Source organism: Desmodus rotundus, chromosome 6 (genome assembly GCF_022682495.2).
Source record: "Desmodus rotundus isolate HL8 chromosome 6, HLdesRot8A.1, whole genome shotgun sequence".
Lineage (NCBI taxonomy): Eukaryota > Metazoa > Chordata > Mammalia > Chiroptera > Phyllostomidae > Desmodus > Desmodus rotundus.
Genome location: NC_071392.1, coordinates 100,921,946 through 100,936,286, shown reverse-complemented (window position 1 = coordinate 100,936,286; position 14,341 = coordinate 100,921,946). Strand labels below are relative to the sequence as shown.

General features: G+C 50.7%; 1 protein-coding gene across 4 annotated transcripts in view; it reads right to left on the bottom strand.

Moving 5' to 3' along the window:
- NFATC2 (nuclear factor of activated T cells 2) overlaps positions 1–14,341 on the bottom strand; it is a 138,311-nt gene that overhangs the window by 104,474 nt on the left and 19,496 nt on the right. For 2 of the 4 annotated variants that reach the window (XM_045194987.3, XM_024559573.4), the window contains exons 2-3: positions 2,680–3,177; positions 1,431–1,602 (exon numbers count right to left, since the gene is read on the bottom strand). In XM_045194987.3, coding sequence (XP_045050922.2) covers positions 1,431–1,602; positions 2,680–3,164 — 657 coding nt within the window. In that variant the 5' untranslated portion in view covers positions 3,165–3,177. Of the gene's footprint in view, positions 1–1,430; positions 1,603–2,679; positions 3,689–14,341 lie in introns of all 4 variants that reach the window. The other 2 variants (XM_053925953.2, XM_053925952.2) reach the window with 1 other exon arrangement.

Below are 14,341 nucleotides of genomic sequence, written 5' to 3'. Positions count from 1 at the left end.
TCTGGGTTCTCCTTGAATTGAATCTACTGGTTTTATGCAGTAGTTTCCTCATACGGTCCCCCTTTTCTTAACTGCTTTGCATGAATTTCTCAATTACCAGCAAAGGCCTTGACTGCGCTACACAGACTAACTCCGTCCTCCAAGACAGGAGGATCCCACCCTAAAACAGGTAAGCCTTTAGAGGAAGATAACGAAATCCAGAGTCTCTACTACGTCCAGTATATATTATCATCACAATGTCAGAATACTGTCGACAATTACTAGACACGTGAAGAAAGAGGAAAGAGGGACTCACGGTCAGGGAAAAGGAACAATGGATAGAAAGAGACCCCAAGATGGTTGTGATGTCAGATTAGAAAAAGCAACTGCCGGGACTTAAGTTCCTAATATTATCCTAAGAGCCCTTAACCAGGAGAGCACAGCCAAAGCACTGTGAAGATTCGGGGGTGTTGTGTTTGTTTGCTTGTTATCTGAACCCTGCAACATGTCACGTAGCTTCTAATTAAGTGGGGTCAGAAGATACTCAAGAATCTGTATTTTTAACAACTACTGTAGAGAGTCCTGATGCACAATTACACCAGATGCTTCTCACAGAATTCTTATCATATAATACTTACATACATTAAAGCAAATACAAAATAAAGTTAAACTAATTTAAAGGTACTGAAATTGAGTTGGTTGGTGGGCACTAGTCAGCAGTTGCTGGTTAACTAGACTATATCATGAAGATTATTTTAACTCTGATTATTTTTGGAGAAAGAAAAAAACCACTTCTCTCCTTATTTTGAGGAAAAAAGAAACCCTCAGGCTATATTAAAAGCCACAGACATAAAAGATAACTATTAAGAAAAAAACAGGAGGAAATATTCACGGTATAATGTGAAGTAAAAGAAAAAAGCAACAGAGGACAAACTACTATGACATCAAGTGTATAACTGCGTGGTGATAGACATTGCCGTGTTTGTGGATAGAAAAAAGGCAACAGGAACACGTATCGGAATGTTATTAATAATTCTTTTAGGTAGTTTGACTATGTATGGTTTAAAAATGTTCCTACTTCAAGAGCACATTGATTTGCCTCTATAAACTCTCATCTGAAGCTTAGACACAAAATGATGGCTTCAGAAACCGTCTTTCAAAACACAAATATCTACAAAACCCTGGCAGCTTCTCAATCAGACAGAGAAGGGAAGAGGTAGCTTGAGCATGATATCATTTCTATCCTCATCCAGCTCAAGAACTTTCTTCTCTGGCTTCTCTGTAGCTGGATTAGCTCCAGCCACTAATTCAATCTTAAATTTCCTGTCCCCCAGAGGAGTAAAAGGCTGAGTCACACCCCTCACCCTGACAAGCCACAGGCAGTAGGTTAGTAGAAGCAAATCACCTAGTACCGAGTAAGGAACACAAAATAAAAGAATTCGAGCCCATACCTGAACCACAGGGTGGCCACCGGTGGGAGCTTTGACGGCCCCGCGGCTGCCTTCTGTCTCATAGTGGGCCCGGTGATGAGGCTTGGGCTGCACCTCAATCCGCAGCTCATAGGAGCCTGACTGGTGGGACAGCGGCCACTCCAGCGGAGGGAGGGATGCGGTCACTGGGATACTGAAGAAGGAAACAGAATCCATCATAGGTAAAATAAACATAAACGGCCCCTTTTCTGAAAATCATGTCCCGTGGGCATACGAATAAAATGCTGGCTGTTGGGAGGTACGTGTTTCTCAGACGGGATAGGCAGGGCCCTTGACAAGGTGGAGATCTTTCCCTGTGCTTTCGCATCCATCCTGATGGGGACTGTGGGACTGACATCTCATGCCGTGAGGCTGATGTCATCACACAGCGTCCAGCAGAAGTAACGCCTGCCCGAGTGTGGTTGGTAGGGTAATAATCTGGGTTTGATAATTTACAGTTTTAACTTGAACATTTCACCTAAAATGGCATTAGGTGTGCTTGCGTGATGTTGTTATGTTACAGACTTACATGCTTATGGCTTTAGTGTACGAGAGGGGCGTTATTTGTGCCAGATGCTGTATTCTAGCATGTTTCTAACGGCTATACCTTTTTTCTCTGAGAATGTGAAGAGGAGCCCCTCCCACCTCTGTAAGAAACCAGAGGACATTCTCCTCTTCACTGCAGCGGGGAAAGGAACACTACAGTGAAGAGTGCCGTGTGACTTCAGGCAGGTAACTTCGCTTTCTTACCCTCAGCCTCCGATAACCACACAGCAAATGGCTGAGACAGCACCCGAGCGCTGTTTCAGCTCCTGAGACTACGTAGGATGATCTCAGTGAGATGTAAAATTTAGAGAGAGGACATTCTCCGTCACAGTTACGATGTATCATGTCCAGTGTAGAACATCCAACCACAGAGAGGCGTCTGGTTTTGGCTTTGGCGTGGGTGCATGAGCCAAAGCACTCAAGACTCCCTAACATTAAATGAAGGGTAAAGGTCAAGACCATGACTGGAGTTGCACACCCAAGTTCAGGTCCCAGCACCACCTCTAACTACCCCGGATGACTTTGAGGAAACCCCTTCACCTCCCTAGGCCTCCTTTCCTCAGCTGTGAAAAGGCGATAGGAGATTGTATAACCACAACACGTGCTCCAGAATCATCTGCTGTAATTTTTTTCCTGTAGAGATTGACTATTTCGTGGAACAACTGGTTTGCAAAGCCAGACTCACCTGCAGATGGGAATAGCAGGCACCAGCTGCTTGGGCCAGGTCGGCGGCATCAGCAAGATGGACTCGGGGGCCGAGTTTCTCCTCTCCTCCTGCTCGCAGGGCCCCAGGAACTCCATGGCCGGGTAGATGTGGCGGGGCAGGCCGGCCTTGGGCGGGGCGGCCGACACCGGCGACGGGTCCGGGCTGGTCTTCCACATCTTGGGGGGGATCCCACAAGGTGAGTCCGGGGCGAGGCTGTTCAGGGCATCCATGAGGACGGCAGAGCCGGCCGTCGGGGGGTAGCCAGGGGGGGGGCCGTCGTCCGGGGGCTGCGGCGAGGGGCTGCGGGAGTGCTGGGGCGAGGCTCCGGGCAGCGGAGCAGCCAAGGCCCCGGCGCACGAATGCCTCCGCTTGGCACCAGGCGACGAGGAGCGGGAGGCCGGACGGGGCACGGGCGAGTGGCGGCCCAGGCAGCTGTCCTCAGCGAGGCTGGTTCGAGGTGACATTATTGGCGAGGTTCTGGGGGAATAATGAGCAGGGATGTTTTGAAACTGGGGACACAGGTCGTCGGGCCCGCCGTTATTGGGCGAGACGCAGGGCGAGGTGTAGGGAGAGAAGGTGTCGGAAATGAAGCTGGCAGAGGAGCCGCTGCTAGCGGGGCTCAAGCAAAGCGGCTCGCGGTAGCCCTCGAAGCCGGGCACGGGCAGCGTGAACCTCGGGCTGGCGGCCACCCCCGCCAGTGACGCCTGCTCCCCCAGGAGGCCAGTGTCTCTCACGCGGAGCCCCCCTGCCTGCATCAGTTCGTGGGATGGAGTGATCTCGATCCGAGGGCTCAGGCCCGAGGCCCCCGCTGGCTTGGCTGGGCTCAGAAAGTTCTGGGGCCCTACCCTATCCGGCTCTCCGAATCGGCCGGGGGGCTCGCCAGAGAAACTGGCGAGGGGGCTGTAGGGCTTGAGGCCATAGTCCAGGCCATCATCAGGGTACGCAAGTCCGGAGTGTGGGTTGGCGACCTTATGTGCATTCGGTTCTTCTGGAAAGAGAAGGGGGAGGGAGGGGTCTTTTTAAGCCTCTAAAACAGAACTCCCAATGCAGAGCAATCACAGGTTGGGTTTGTTTCCTGCTGTTTCTTATTATCATTAATTCCCACCAGCCAAACCCCAAGGTGGACCCTCCTTCCCTCAGAACGAGAGAGGGCGCATCATCCCAGATTCCTTAAAGGGTGAGATCTAAGTGGGAAGGTTTTAGGGCAACAGCAGCCAGAGGCCTGGGTGACCCTCTGGGCTAACGACTTCCAAACCTTTGTCCGAACCTGGGGTCCTTAGAAGAAGTGCATTTTATCTCACGGCCTACTGCGCACCATCATACTCACTCCCACCTGAAACAAAGGTTTCTCCAAACAATACTTACCCCGCTACATGTGATACACTCATCTTTCTTCCTGTCCGAGGTTACTTTGTTTACATGCTGGTCACAACCCTGTCAATGGATTGCTTGTCCCACTAGTGGGTCGTGACCCACACTTTGACCCTCATCACTCTGCATGTCTGACACAGACACAGGGCGCAGGGGGAGGCTGCCTGGGCTGCCTGGCATCAAACCCCTAATCCTCATGCCTGAGTGTAAGAAGTGGCTTCGCTCAGAGCCAGGACTCCTGACCCTGCTCTAAGCTCTCATCTCGTGTGCCATTTTACAAATAAGGACACGGAGGCTCTGGGAGGGGGAGAGATCTGCTCTAAGACACAGAATTAGCAGAATTAGAAATCTCACAGACAAAACACTTGGCCTGCAAAAGGCAAGGCTCTGGCTCCAGGGTCTCCCAAACTTTCACAACCAGCAGGTGGAGAATGCTGTGATTCTTTCCTTAAGAGGGGCCATCTGACTCAGGCCACTGCTGCCACCTCAAAGGGGCCCACGGCTGGAGAGTGCAATGAGTGAGGGAACTAGCTATCCATCCCCGCCACCCCTCACCCACTCCTCATGCAATCAATGTCCCAGCTCAGAAGAGGTCCCTACACCCTCTCTGTTATTACTTGATTCGGTCTTGACTCCTCTCTGTCACGCCCATACGCCTGACCCATGAGTAAATCCTGACAGCTCTACTGTTAATTATAAACCAAGTTCATGTGTGACCCCCCCCCCCAACTACAACCACCCTGGTCTGAGACACTGTCCTCTCCCACCTACACCCCTGTGGTCGCCTTGTCCCTGGCCTCATCCCCTCTGTCTTTGTCTTATACAGTCTGTTCTCCACGCAGCAGTCTTTTGAAACATCCATTTGTGAAATCTACTTTAAAGGCTTTCCCCGACACATTAGCTGTGATATAAAATCCTAAGCACACTTGTCCCTGGGCCCCGGCCTGTCTTGCCCCTCCCACCTCTCCCCACTTTTCCCCAGCCTGACTCAGCAACGGCGGGCTGACACCTTTGCTTTTCTTCCAGCCAAGTCTGCCTCTGAATTCTTGAGTGTGTTTTTCCTTCTGCCTGGAAACTCTCCCCCACCCCATACCAAGGTCTTGCTTTGGCTGCTTCCCTTAACTCCTTCATGGGTCTGCTCAGCCAGCCAACACCTCCTCCCGTTGGCCTGCCACAAAGATGGTCTCCGTCCTTGCCCCAGTGGTTTTCTCCACCCCGTTCCCTGGACCTCTTTCTCCACTGGCACCAGTCACCGGCTCACAGCACCTCAGGTATCTGTTTAGGGAACTCCATACCCCTAGACCAGGGGCAGGCAAATGACAGCTGGGCCAGATCCGGCCCACAGATTGTGTTTCTGAAGTTTTATTGGGATGCAGCCACTCCTGTGTGTTTACGTATGGTCTATGGCTTGCTTTTTCACCACAACAGCAGAGCGGGTGGCTGTGACAGAGACCATGGGGCCCACAAAGCCCACCGTGCCTGCTGCCTGGCCCTTTGTAGAAGTGTGTGAGCCCTGCACGTGAGTCTCCCTGCCCCCGGGTCGGAGCCACGTCTCTAGCTGAGCTGCACTGCTTGCTGAGTGCCTGGCACAGGTGCTTGTAGGCCATCCAGAAACGTTTGTTGAGTGACTGAGCAAATAAGTAAGTGAACGAATCATGTCCAAGGGCCTGCCAGACGTAAATGGGACCTCTTCCTAAAGCTGTGTGACTGGCCCATTTGGGGGAGTAGGGAGGCTGCCTGGGGGATCCTCAACCTCCTTGGTGCTTTTTGCGCCATTCTGGAGTCTGTGCTGTCTAATTTAGCTGACCCGATCTTCTAGGGTCCAAATGGTGCCCCACCCCAGGGGCAAGTCCAGAAATGACTTCCCACAGCTCTTAGGGTAAAGTTAAATGAACCCAAGAAGGCCAGCCTGGCTAGGCCCTACCTGCCCATCTTGCTTCACCTCTCCTGCGGGACTCTAGCCAAACTGGCTGTCTTTCTGTTCATAGAAAGCCCTGAGCTCCTTTCTGCCTCAGGACCTTTGCACTTGCTCTTCCCTCAACCTCAACTGCTCTGCTCTTACCCATACTCAAGCCCCTTCTCTACATAACTAAAGCCACTCATTCCCTCCAAGGTAAAGTAGCGGGTGCTTGGGAGGCTTCCTGAGCCCCTTGACTAGGTCAGACCCCAATCATACTTCCCAGCTCTGCTCCAAACCTTTGAGAAGTTCCCTGCACTTCTCAAAATTCCAGTTATTTGTTTATTATTGGCCCCTCCCCCAGCCTCCATCCCCATCCCCTGCATGGGTCAAGTCCATGAGGACTCTCTCCCTTCTCACTGAATCCCTAGCACGGAGACAGGACCTGCCGCAAAACAAGCCCTCAAAACAATTATCTGCTGGTTGGGTGAATGAATAAATAAAAAATAAGTTCAAAAAAGTCTATGTGAAATATTAAGCTACTACTCAAAGATGCTACTATCCAAACCAAAAGGTAGAAAGAAGGGAACTTGATACTATCTATGAAAATCCCGAACACACACATCCTTGGAAGCAAGCAACGCCACTGTCAGAAACTGATCCTGCAGAGGAAGTCTCCCACGTGCAAAACGGAGTGTGCGTAAGATGCGTCGGCGCTGCCCTGTCTGCAGTCCCCAAGGACTGGCCGCACCCTGGTGTCCATCAGTCGGGGAGGGGTTAAATTCCAGTTCATTCATACGATGGGGTACAAGACGGCTGTAGAAAGGGCTGAAAGAGTTCTTTCTGCGTGAAAATGGAATGGCCACAGGATACAGTGTTAAAAGAGAAAAGCAAGATGCACACAATATGCAGAGCACACACTCACACCATGTGGCTGGAAGTTACAGGAAACAGGGACTTCCTCCACGGAGGGGAACTAAGTAACTGGGGCGGGGGGGGGGCACAGTGGTCTGGCAGAAAGGGGACACTGATTTCTCTAGCGCCCTGAGAAAAGAAACGTAGTTCCCCAAAGGAACATGTTTTTCTCCTATTTTAAAGGTGGTGGTGATGATACACAGTAAGGACACCCTAGTTCAGGAAGCAGGAGACTGAGAGGTAGTCCCTCTCTGCTGCTACCTAGCTGTGTGACCTTGGAGAAGTCTGCCACCCAGCCAGCTGTGTGTCTCCTTGGTTGCTTCTGTAAAACCCTCCGATTTTTATAGCTAGCCTCTGTAGGGTCCAGCATTCTTGTGAAGCTGCAGATCAATAGAAACTTGGATTTGTACATGCGCACACTCACACACACTCACACACACACACACGCACACACACGCACGCACACGTGCGCCTTCCTGGCAGAGCCTAGATTTTTAGCCTAAAAAGAGATTAATGTCAAATCCGTAACAGCATTCTGATAATCCACTACCCTGCGAACCAGCAAAACAAAACACATAAGGTCTCTTAGCAAAAATTCCGGCCTTATCAGACAAACTGCATTACGTCCTATGAGAAACAGCCCGTAGGGCCGGTGTGAAAAGGCACAGAGCTCGGCCACTCCATCACACACCACGCGTGCTCCCGGCGGCGGTTAGAAACAGAGAGGCCGCCTGCCCGAGCAGAAGTCTTTGAAGGGTTTGCAAGGTTTTAATGATAATCCAAGCAGCAGAGTTTTTCTCTTCTTCTTCTTCCCCAAGATACTGAGTGTCGAACAGCAAGCAGGAAAAATAAAGGTAACTGGTAATCGTTGAACTCTCAGTCCTCTGGCTATTGGATAGGAAGTCTCACAGTCCAAGGGTTCATCCCTAAAACATCCAGGTCGCCAGGACCCTTGGCGGCTTCTCCCTAGAGAACCGCCAGCCTCGTGACAACGCTCTTCCCTGTCACCGCACGGCATTGCCCACACAGCGCTAGGCGAAGTGAGTGCCACCTCAGAACCACAGTTCCTCGGAAAGGGAGCCAGAAATCTTGCCTTTTCTGACGCTTGCACGGTCTTTGCTACAGCCATCGATTTCCCCTGATAAACATTATTTACCTACTATTTCTACTTAAGCCCATTCACGTGCTACTTTTGTTTTGTTCATTTGACACCACTACCACAAATGGAAAATCAGTGTCACCTCCATAAATAGAAGGTAGGGTAAAAATATAATAAAAATAAAAGTTACTAAACTCAAGCGAGACGCGGCAGCCAGCCAAAGGCTCTGAGCCTGAGGCCCACTCCTTTTCCCACCTCATGCTCTTGTTTTATCAAGGTATAACTTAATATGCAGATTTGGGGAATGAGGTTCGAGGAGTTTTGTCAAATGTCACAGACACCCTTGTAACCACCCCCACCATCAAGATGTGGGACATTTCTGTGAATGCTCAGAAAGCCTACTGTTTTTAAAGCTGGAGGTGGTGGGAGAAAGTGGCAAGTGTCCAGGAGGAAAGGAGTTCAAGACACAGTAGCAGCTAACTGAGACGCCACTCCCTCTCACTAGCTCAAAGACAAGGAGATGGCTCTCATTATATGCAAGGTCCTCAACAGCAGGCAGCATGGAATCACCTCCCCCACCATGGGAGGTTCTGGCCCCACCATGGAGGCATCAGCACTTGAAGAGGAAGGAAGTGCAGACAGTGATAAGGGGTTCAAAGGTTGCTGCTCTAAGTCCTCAGTGCCTCTGTGCCTTTATACGTGCTGTTCCCCTTGCCCAGACTCCTTTCCATACCTCCTCACCTCACTGTCTGTCCATCAAGATTCTACTTGGGTCACCTCCTCCTGAACGCCCTCACTGATTTCCCCTGGCCGGATCAGTCGGCCGTTCTTCCATGTTCCTAGGATCTAGAGAGTCATCTAGATTCTAGTGAAGTCTATCAATTATAGATTCACTTGTCTGTCTCCCCACTAGACTGAGCTTTTTGAAGGCAGACAGGCAATAATAATAATAATAAAATAATAATAATAATAAATTATATAAAGCAGCTAACATTTTGAGGACTTGAGTGCCAGGCACCGTCGTAAGCACAATATACGCGGTGACGTATTTAATCCTCCTGACAACCTGTGAGGTAGGCATGGTTCAGTCCCCTTTCACAGAGGAGGACCCGACACAGGGAGGGGAGTTAACCTGCCCCAAGGCCCACAGCTTGACCCGAGGAAGCTCTGAGAGCACCCTCACCCCCTGGGCCAGGGATCCTCAGCCTCAGAACTACTGACATGTGGGACCCAACAATTCTTGTTTGTGGGGGCTGGAGAGTGTTTAGAAGCACCCCCGCCTCTACCGGCTAGAAGCCAGCAGCATCCCCACCCCTCTCACAGTTGCGACGACCGACAAATGTCTCCGGGCACTGCCAAATGTCTCCCACAAGGCAGGCTGGCCCCCAGCAGCCCGGCACCTCATCAGGGCCCGCACACCGCAGAGGCCCGCCCCGCTGGACACGTCCACCCGTGAGTCATGCCCTCAAGCCTGACGTGACTCAGAGCTGAGACCTGTGCTCACTGTCAGCCCTCAATGTTGTTGGCAGCAGACGTTTGAAAGTCCTCATTACCATCACCCTTCAGCACGTTCCTGGGTGCTCACCGCACACCTAGGCCCCCTGAAGGTTTGGGGAGGCCTCTGGCCACTCCCAGAAACTGCAGGACAGTTTCTAGATGTCTGGGGAAGCCACTCCAGCCCCATCCCCACCAGGAGTCTGTGCTGAGATCTGGGTCTCAGCCGACAGCGTGTCAGGGGACTCCAGCGCCGCTGTCCTGCCCCCCAGCTCTGTGACAGAGGGGACCTCCGAGCCCTCGTGTAGAACATGGTGTGGGGTCGGTGACAATACCAACCTGAGAGTTCGCCTAATCCGCATAAAGCCCAAAGCCCTCAACAAATGCAGCCTATCAGTGTATCATTATTATGGAATGATCTTTTAAGTAGAAATTCTACCCTTTCTCTGCCCTCACTGGTTTATTTTACAAGAACTTGATGGTGTGACGCACACTAGCCTCCAATGCCTTTAAAAGCATCTTTAAAAAGGGAAGAAAGTTTTATAAAAATAAAATGGATTCATTAACACTTGCGAATTCTTTTCAGCACAGATTCTGCCAGCCTCCTGGAAATATGTGGAGTAGGTAAAGCACGCCTCCAACCTCGCCTCCATTCCATGCTTTCTACTCTTTTCCCTGGGCGCTGAGCAACTAAATCTTACTAAAGTGTTAATGACTCAGTGAGCTACTTGCAATAACAAAAAATGGTAATAGCTAACACATCCATACCATTTCCTTCATACCAAGAACCACTGTATGTATCTAACATATATTAACATGTTTGTCCCATAAGAACCCTGTTAAGCAGGTGATACAGTTTCCTCATTTTACTAATGGGGAAAATGAGGCTCAGAGAGGGTGACTCATTTGCCCAAGGTCACACAGCTTCTGCCACAGCTTCTGAGTGGCAGAGCTGGGATTCAGTCTCAGACAGTTGGGTCCTCTACACCCCAAACCATTCCTCTACCCTGCTTCTCATGAAAGGGGCTATTTCCTGCATGATGACACCTTCACCCCAACACAGGGCAATGAGGTATCCCCAGATTAGAAACTGCTCAGAGGGGGCCCCATCTGGAGGAAGTTGCCCCAACAACTGAAGACACGGATTCCTTTCTTCTGGAATATTCACAGTCCCTCCGTTTGCCGCAGGTCTGACTCGACGCTTGTTTGAAAAACCACACTCAGGCCACCTGGCGGGCCCTGCCAGTGCCTGGCCTCCGGGAGCCTCCTGCGGCCTGTTGCTCACCCTCAGGGACACATGGCCAAGTCTGAGGTTGCCGCTCGGTGCTGACTGACCAGACGACAGATCACTTTTGAAAAGAGGAACAGCAAGAGAACATCTTCTCCACCGGGAACTGCAGGCGCGTGGAATTTTCAGGAAGCAGAACAGAATGACCAAAATAGAAACCCAGCTAGGGAACCTGCAGGAGACAGCTGTCCTCTGGGGGGAGGGGACAAAGTGAACAGTGCTTTCAGGCTCGAAGGAGATGAAGAAGACCCAGAGCATGGGCTGGAGGCCAGACACCCCTCAGACTAGCAGCAGGCCATGGAACTGCGGCCCATCCTTGTCTGAGGTGATAGGCCCACTGCTGGATGAGCTCACACCCCAAGGTGGTGCAAGTCCCAGGCCCCGGGTTTGAGACATCACAGTCTGTTGCCATGGCAATGCCTAGGCTGCCCCAACCTGGAGATGCACGTGTGCAGATGGAGGAAAGGGGAGAAGATGGAAGGGACCCTGCCTTCTACCACCCTGATGGCTCTTGTAACTTCTTCGAGTTTGGGCCCGCGAGGGGTTGTCAAAAAGGAGCAGGAAGGTGGATGGGTTTTTCATCTGGCAGCTTGCACCACCTGTCGGAAAGACCTTCTCTGAAAAGCTACAGATTGCCGTCAAGTAATAAATTCAACTTTCCAAAGAGCCCCCCATGCACGCATGCGGAAAGGTGATTGGACTCCCAAACAGTGAATCGTGTGTATTAACGACGACGGAGAATCGGGTTGTCGCTGCCGTCATTCCAAGGTGACACATGCAGACGCAGGGCATGAAAGGCAAAAAATTCCATCTAGATAAATCAGTTCCAGAAAGGGGAGGGAGGCAGCTTACTCTCCTGCCTCACAACGTGGAACCCCTGGAAAAAGCCACCTTGAATGCTCTGCTCATTGCTGACCTTGCCCCCACCTGAGACAGCTGTCTGCCTTCCCCAGACAGGGGAGAAAGGAGGGCTTGGTCCCGCTGTCCAGGCAGTGCGCCATGGGGCCAGGCGCCCGGGACACAGGACCTGGGACAATTTGCAAGCAACGAGCCTCACAGACTGGCTGCTGGCTCAGCTGTCTGCAAAAACACATCCACTACGCGATTCCTTTTGCAGAGGGATAGAGAAGCGGGTGGAATCTATAACCCCACTTGCCTCAAGGTCAGCTGTTGGATGAGGCAGCAGAGCCCAGGCACTTGGAAGATGCCAGGTCTCAATACCAGTCTCAAACTGGGATGAAAAGAACCATCTCTTGGTTAAAAGCCCTTCCATGGGCCCCTCCTGCCTTCAGGAAGTTCAGAGACCTTCCTATGTCTGTTCATTCAAGTAGCTGATCTTCACTGCAACGCAAGCTTCCGTGTGTACTGTCTCCCTCTCTGCGGCCTCCAAGCAGCCTGGGAGGCAGGTACTGCCAACCCCTCTGTTACAGATGGGTAAACTGAGGCTCGAGTGCAGCGCATCACGAAAACAATCGGGGGCAGAGTTTGGATTCAGATTGGGACATCACTTCAATGCAGCAAAGTGCACACACATTAAATGGACATCTCATGTCTTTTAACATGTGTGTGTCCCCATGTCTCCACCATGCAAGACTCAGAACATGTTCCATACAGAACATTTCCATCCTGCAAAGAGGCTCCTTGGTGTCCTCACCCAGCCAGAAACACTGACCCAGGGTGGCCCACTAGCCTGACTTGTCTCACCAGAGCCTGGGCTTTGCCTGCTCTTGATCGTCACAGACATAGACTTGAACAGGATGCACGTGTCACGTCTGTCACTCAGCAGTACGGCTGGGACGCGCCCACGTTGTACGCAGCTGCGGTTTCTTTTTAATGCCAGGTAGTATTCCATTGCATGCATGCACCGTAATTTATTTATCTAAGAAGTCGGTCATTTGCGATTGAACTTGTGACGTAGAGAAGGCCATTTCTAACAGAAGACAGCCCCCCCCCCCCACTTGTCATGCAGCACAGGACAGCCAGCAGGAGGCGGGCAGCTTCCTCGCCAAGAGAAGAAGGAAAGATCTGGTCAGAGAAATTAACCAGAAATAGACCAGATAATCCTCCCTTGGAAACTGAACTGGCCTTGGTTCCTCCCATGGCTCCCTCGAAACCTGCCCAGAGGACATGGGTAGGGGACAGCCACCTTCCCCTCTCTTCATCCTCAGCAAAGGCCCCTCAAACAGCTTCACCCCTGTTGAATCCCACAGCCCCTGGAGAGCTGGTTTCCACCTTTCTTTCAGCCAGTTTGAAACCCAAATGGAAACTTCCCCTCGAAGACAGCAAGGCCCCTGCAACCCTTGGCCAGCGGCAGAGATTTAAAATTAATACCTTATTGACTGACGGGTTCTTTATTTACACTTTTCCCCAGGAGCTTTGATTTCGGTGCCATGTTCCCGGGAGCTGGCACACTTCATCAGTGGCCCCTGCCAATCCTGGTCATTAATGACATTCCTCCTTTCTCCATGACAACAGAGTGATGTCACCCATGGCGGATTACAGACCTGCAGCCCACCTTCTTAGGATCACACAGGTGAACAGCCCCTTTCTGAAACCTCTACACCAACATCCGTGGGCATCGCAGACTTCAGGTGGTTTTGTCTTGTTGCCCCTCATTTAAAGTGCCCCCTTTTGCAGGCATGCCCAAGCAGGTTTGTTTTAATAAGGCCCTTTATAAATCCTGAGCTTTGCAGGCGGCTTTCTTCCCTTCGGAAAGCTCACCCAGGCATGGCTCCATTAAAATTCACATGGGAAGGGCTGGCTTTTAGAAATGCATCTCAGTAACTATTAAAACAGGCCTGCTCAGAACACGCTTCCCCCAAACCTCAGGTTAGGGCACGGGGAGGGTCCCAAACGCCAACACAGGAAAAGCAATTTCTCTGCCCTGTTTGCAGCTTACAGTCTGCTTTTGATATATTTCTTTGGCAGAGAGGGGGAAAAACATTAAAAGTCCAAGGCAAGGGAAACTAACAAAAATAATAATAATAAACAAATGGGACTACCTCAAACTAGAGAGTTTTTGCATGGCAAAGGAAACCACCAGCAAAATGAAAAGACAAACCACTGACTGGGAGAACAAATTCGCCAATGATACATCTGATAAGGGGTTAACATCCAAAATTTACCGAGAACTTATAAACTCAACACCAAAAAAACAATCCAATTAAAAAGTGGGCAAAGGCCCTGAATAGACACTTCTCCAAAGAGGACATACAGATGGCCAACAGACATACGAAAAGATGCTCAACGTCACTCATCATGAGAGAACTGCAAATTAAAACCACAATGAGATTATCACCTCACTCCTGTCAGAATGGCCACCATCAATAAATCAACAAAAACTGTTGGCGAGGATGTAGAGAAAAGGGAACCTCGTACATGGTTGGTGGGAACGCAGACTGGTGCAGCCACTGTGGCAAGCAGTATGGTATATATACCTCAAAAAATTATAAATGGAAGAAATCTGAAATACTAATGTAAAAGAATATATGCACCCCTATGTTCATTGCAGTGTTATTTACAATAGCCAAGGTTTGGAAGCAGCCCAAGTGCCCATCAGTGAATGAGTGGATAAGAA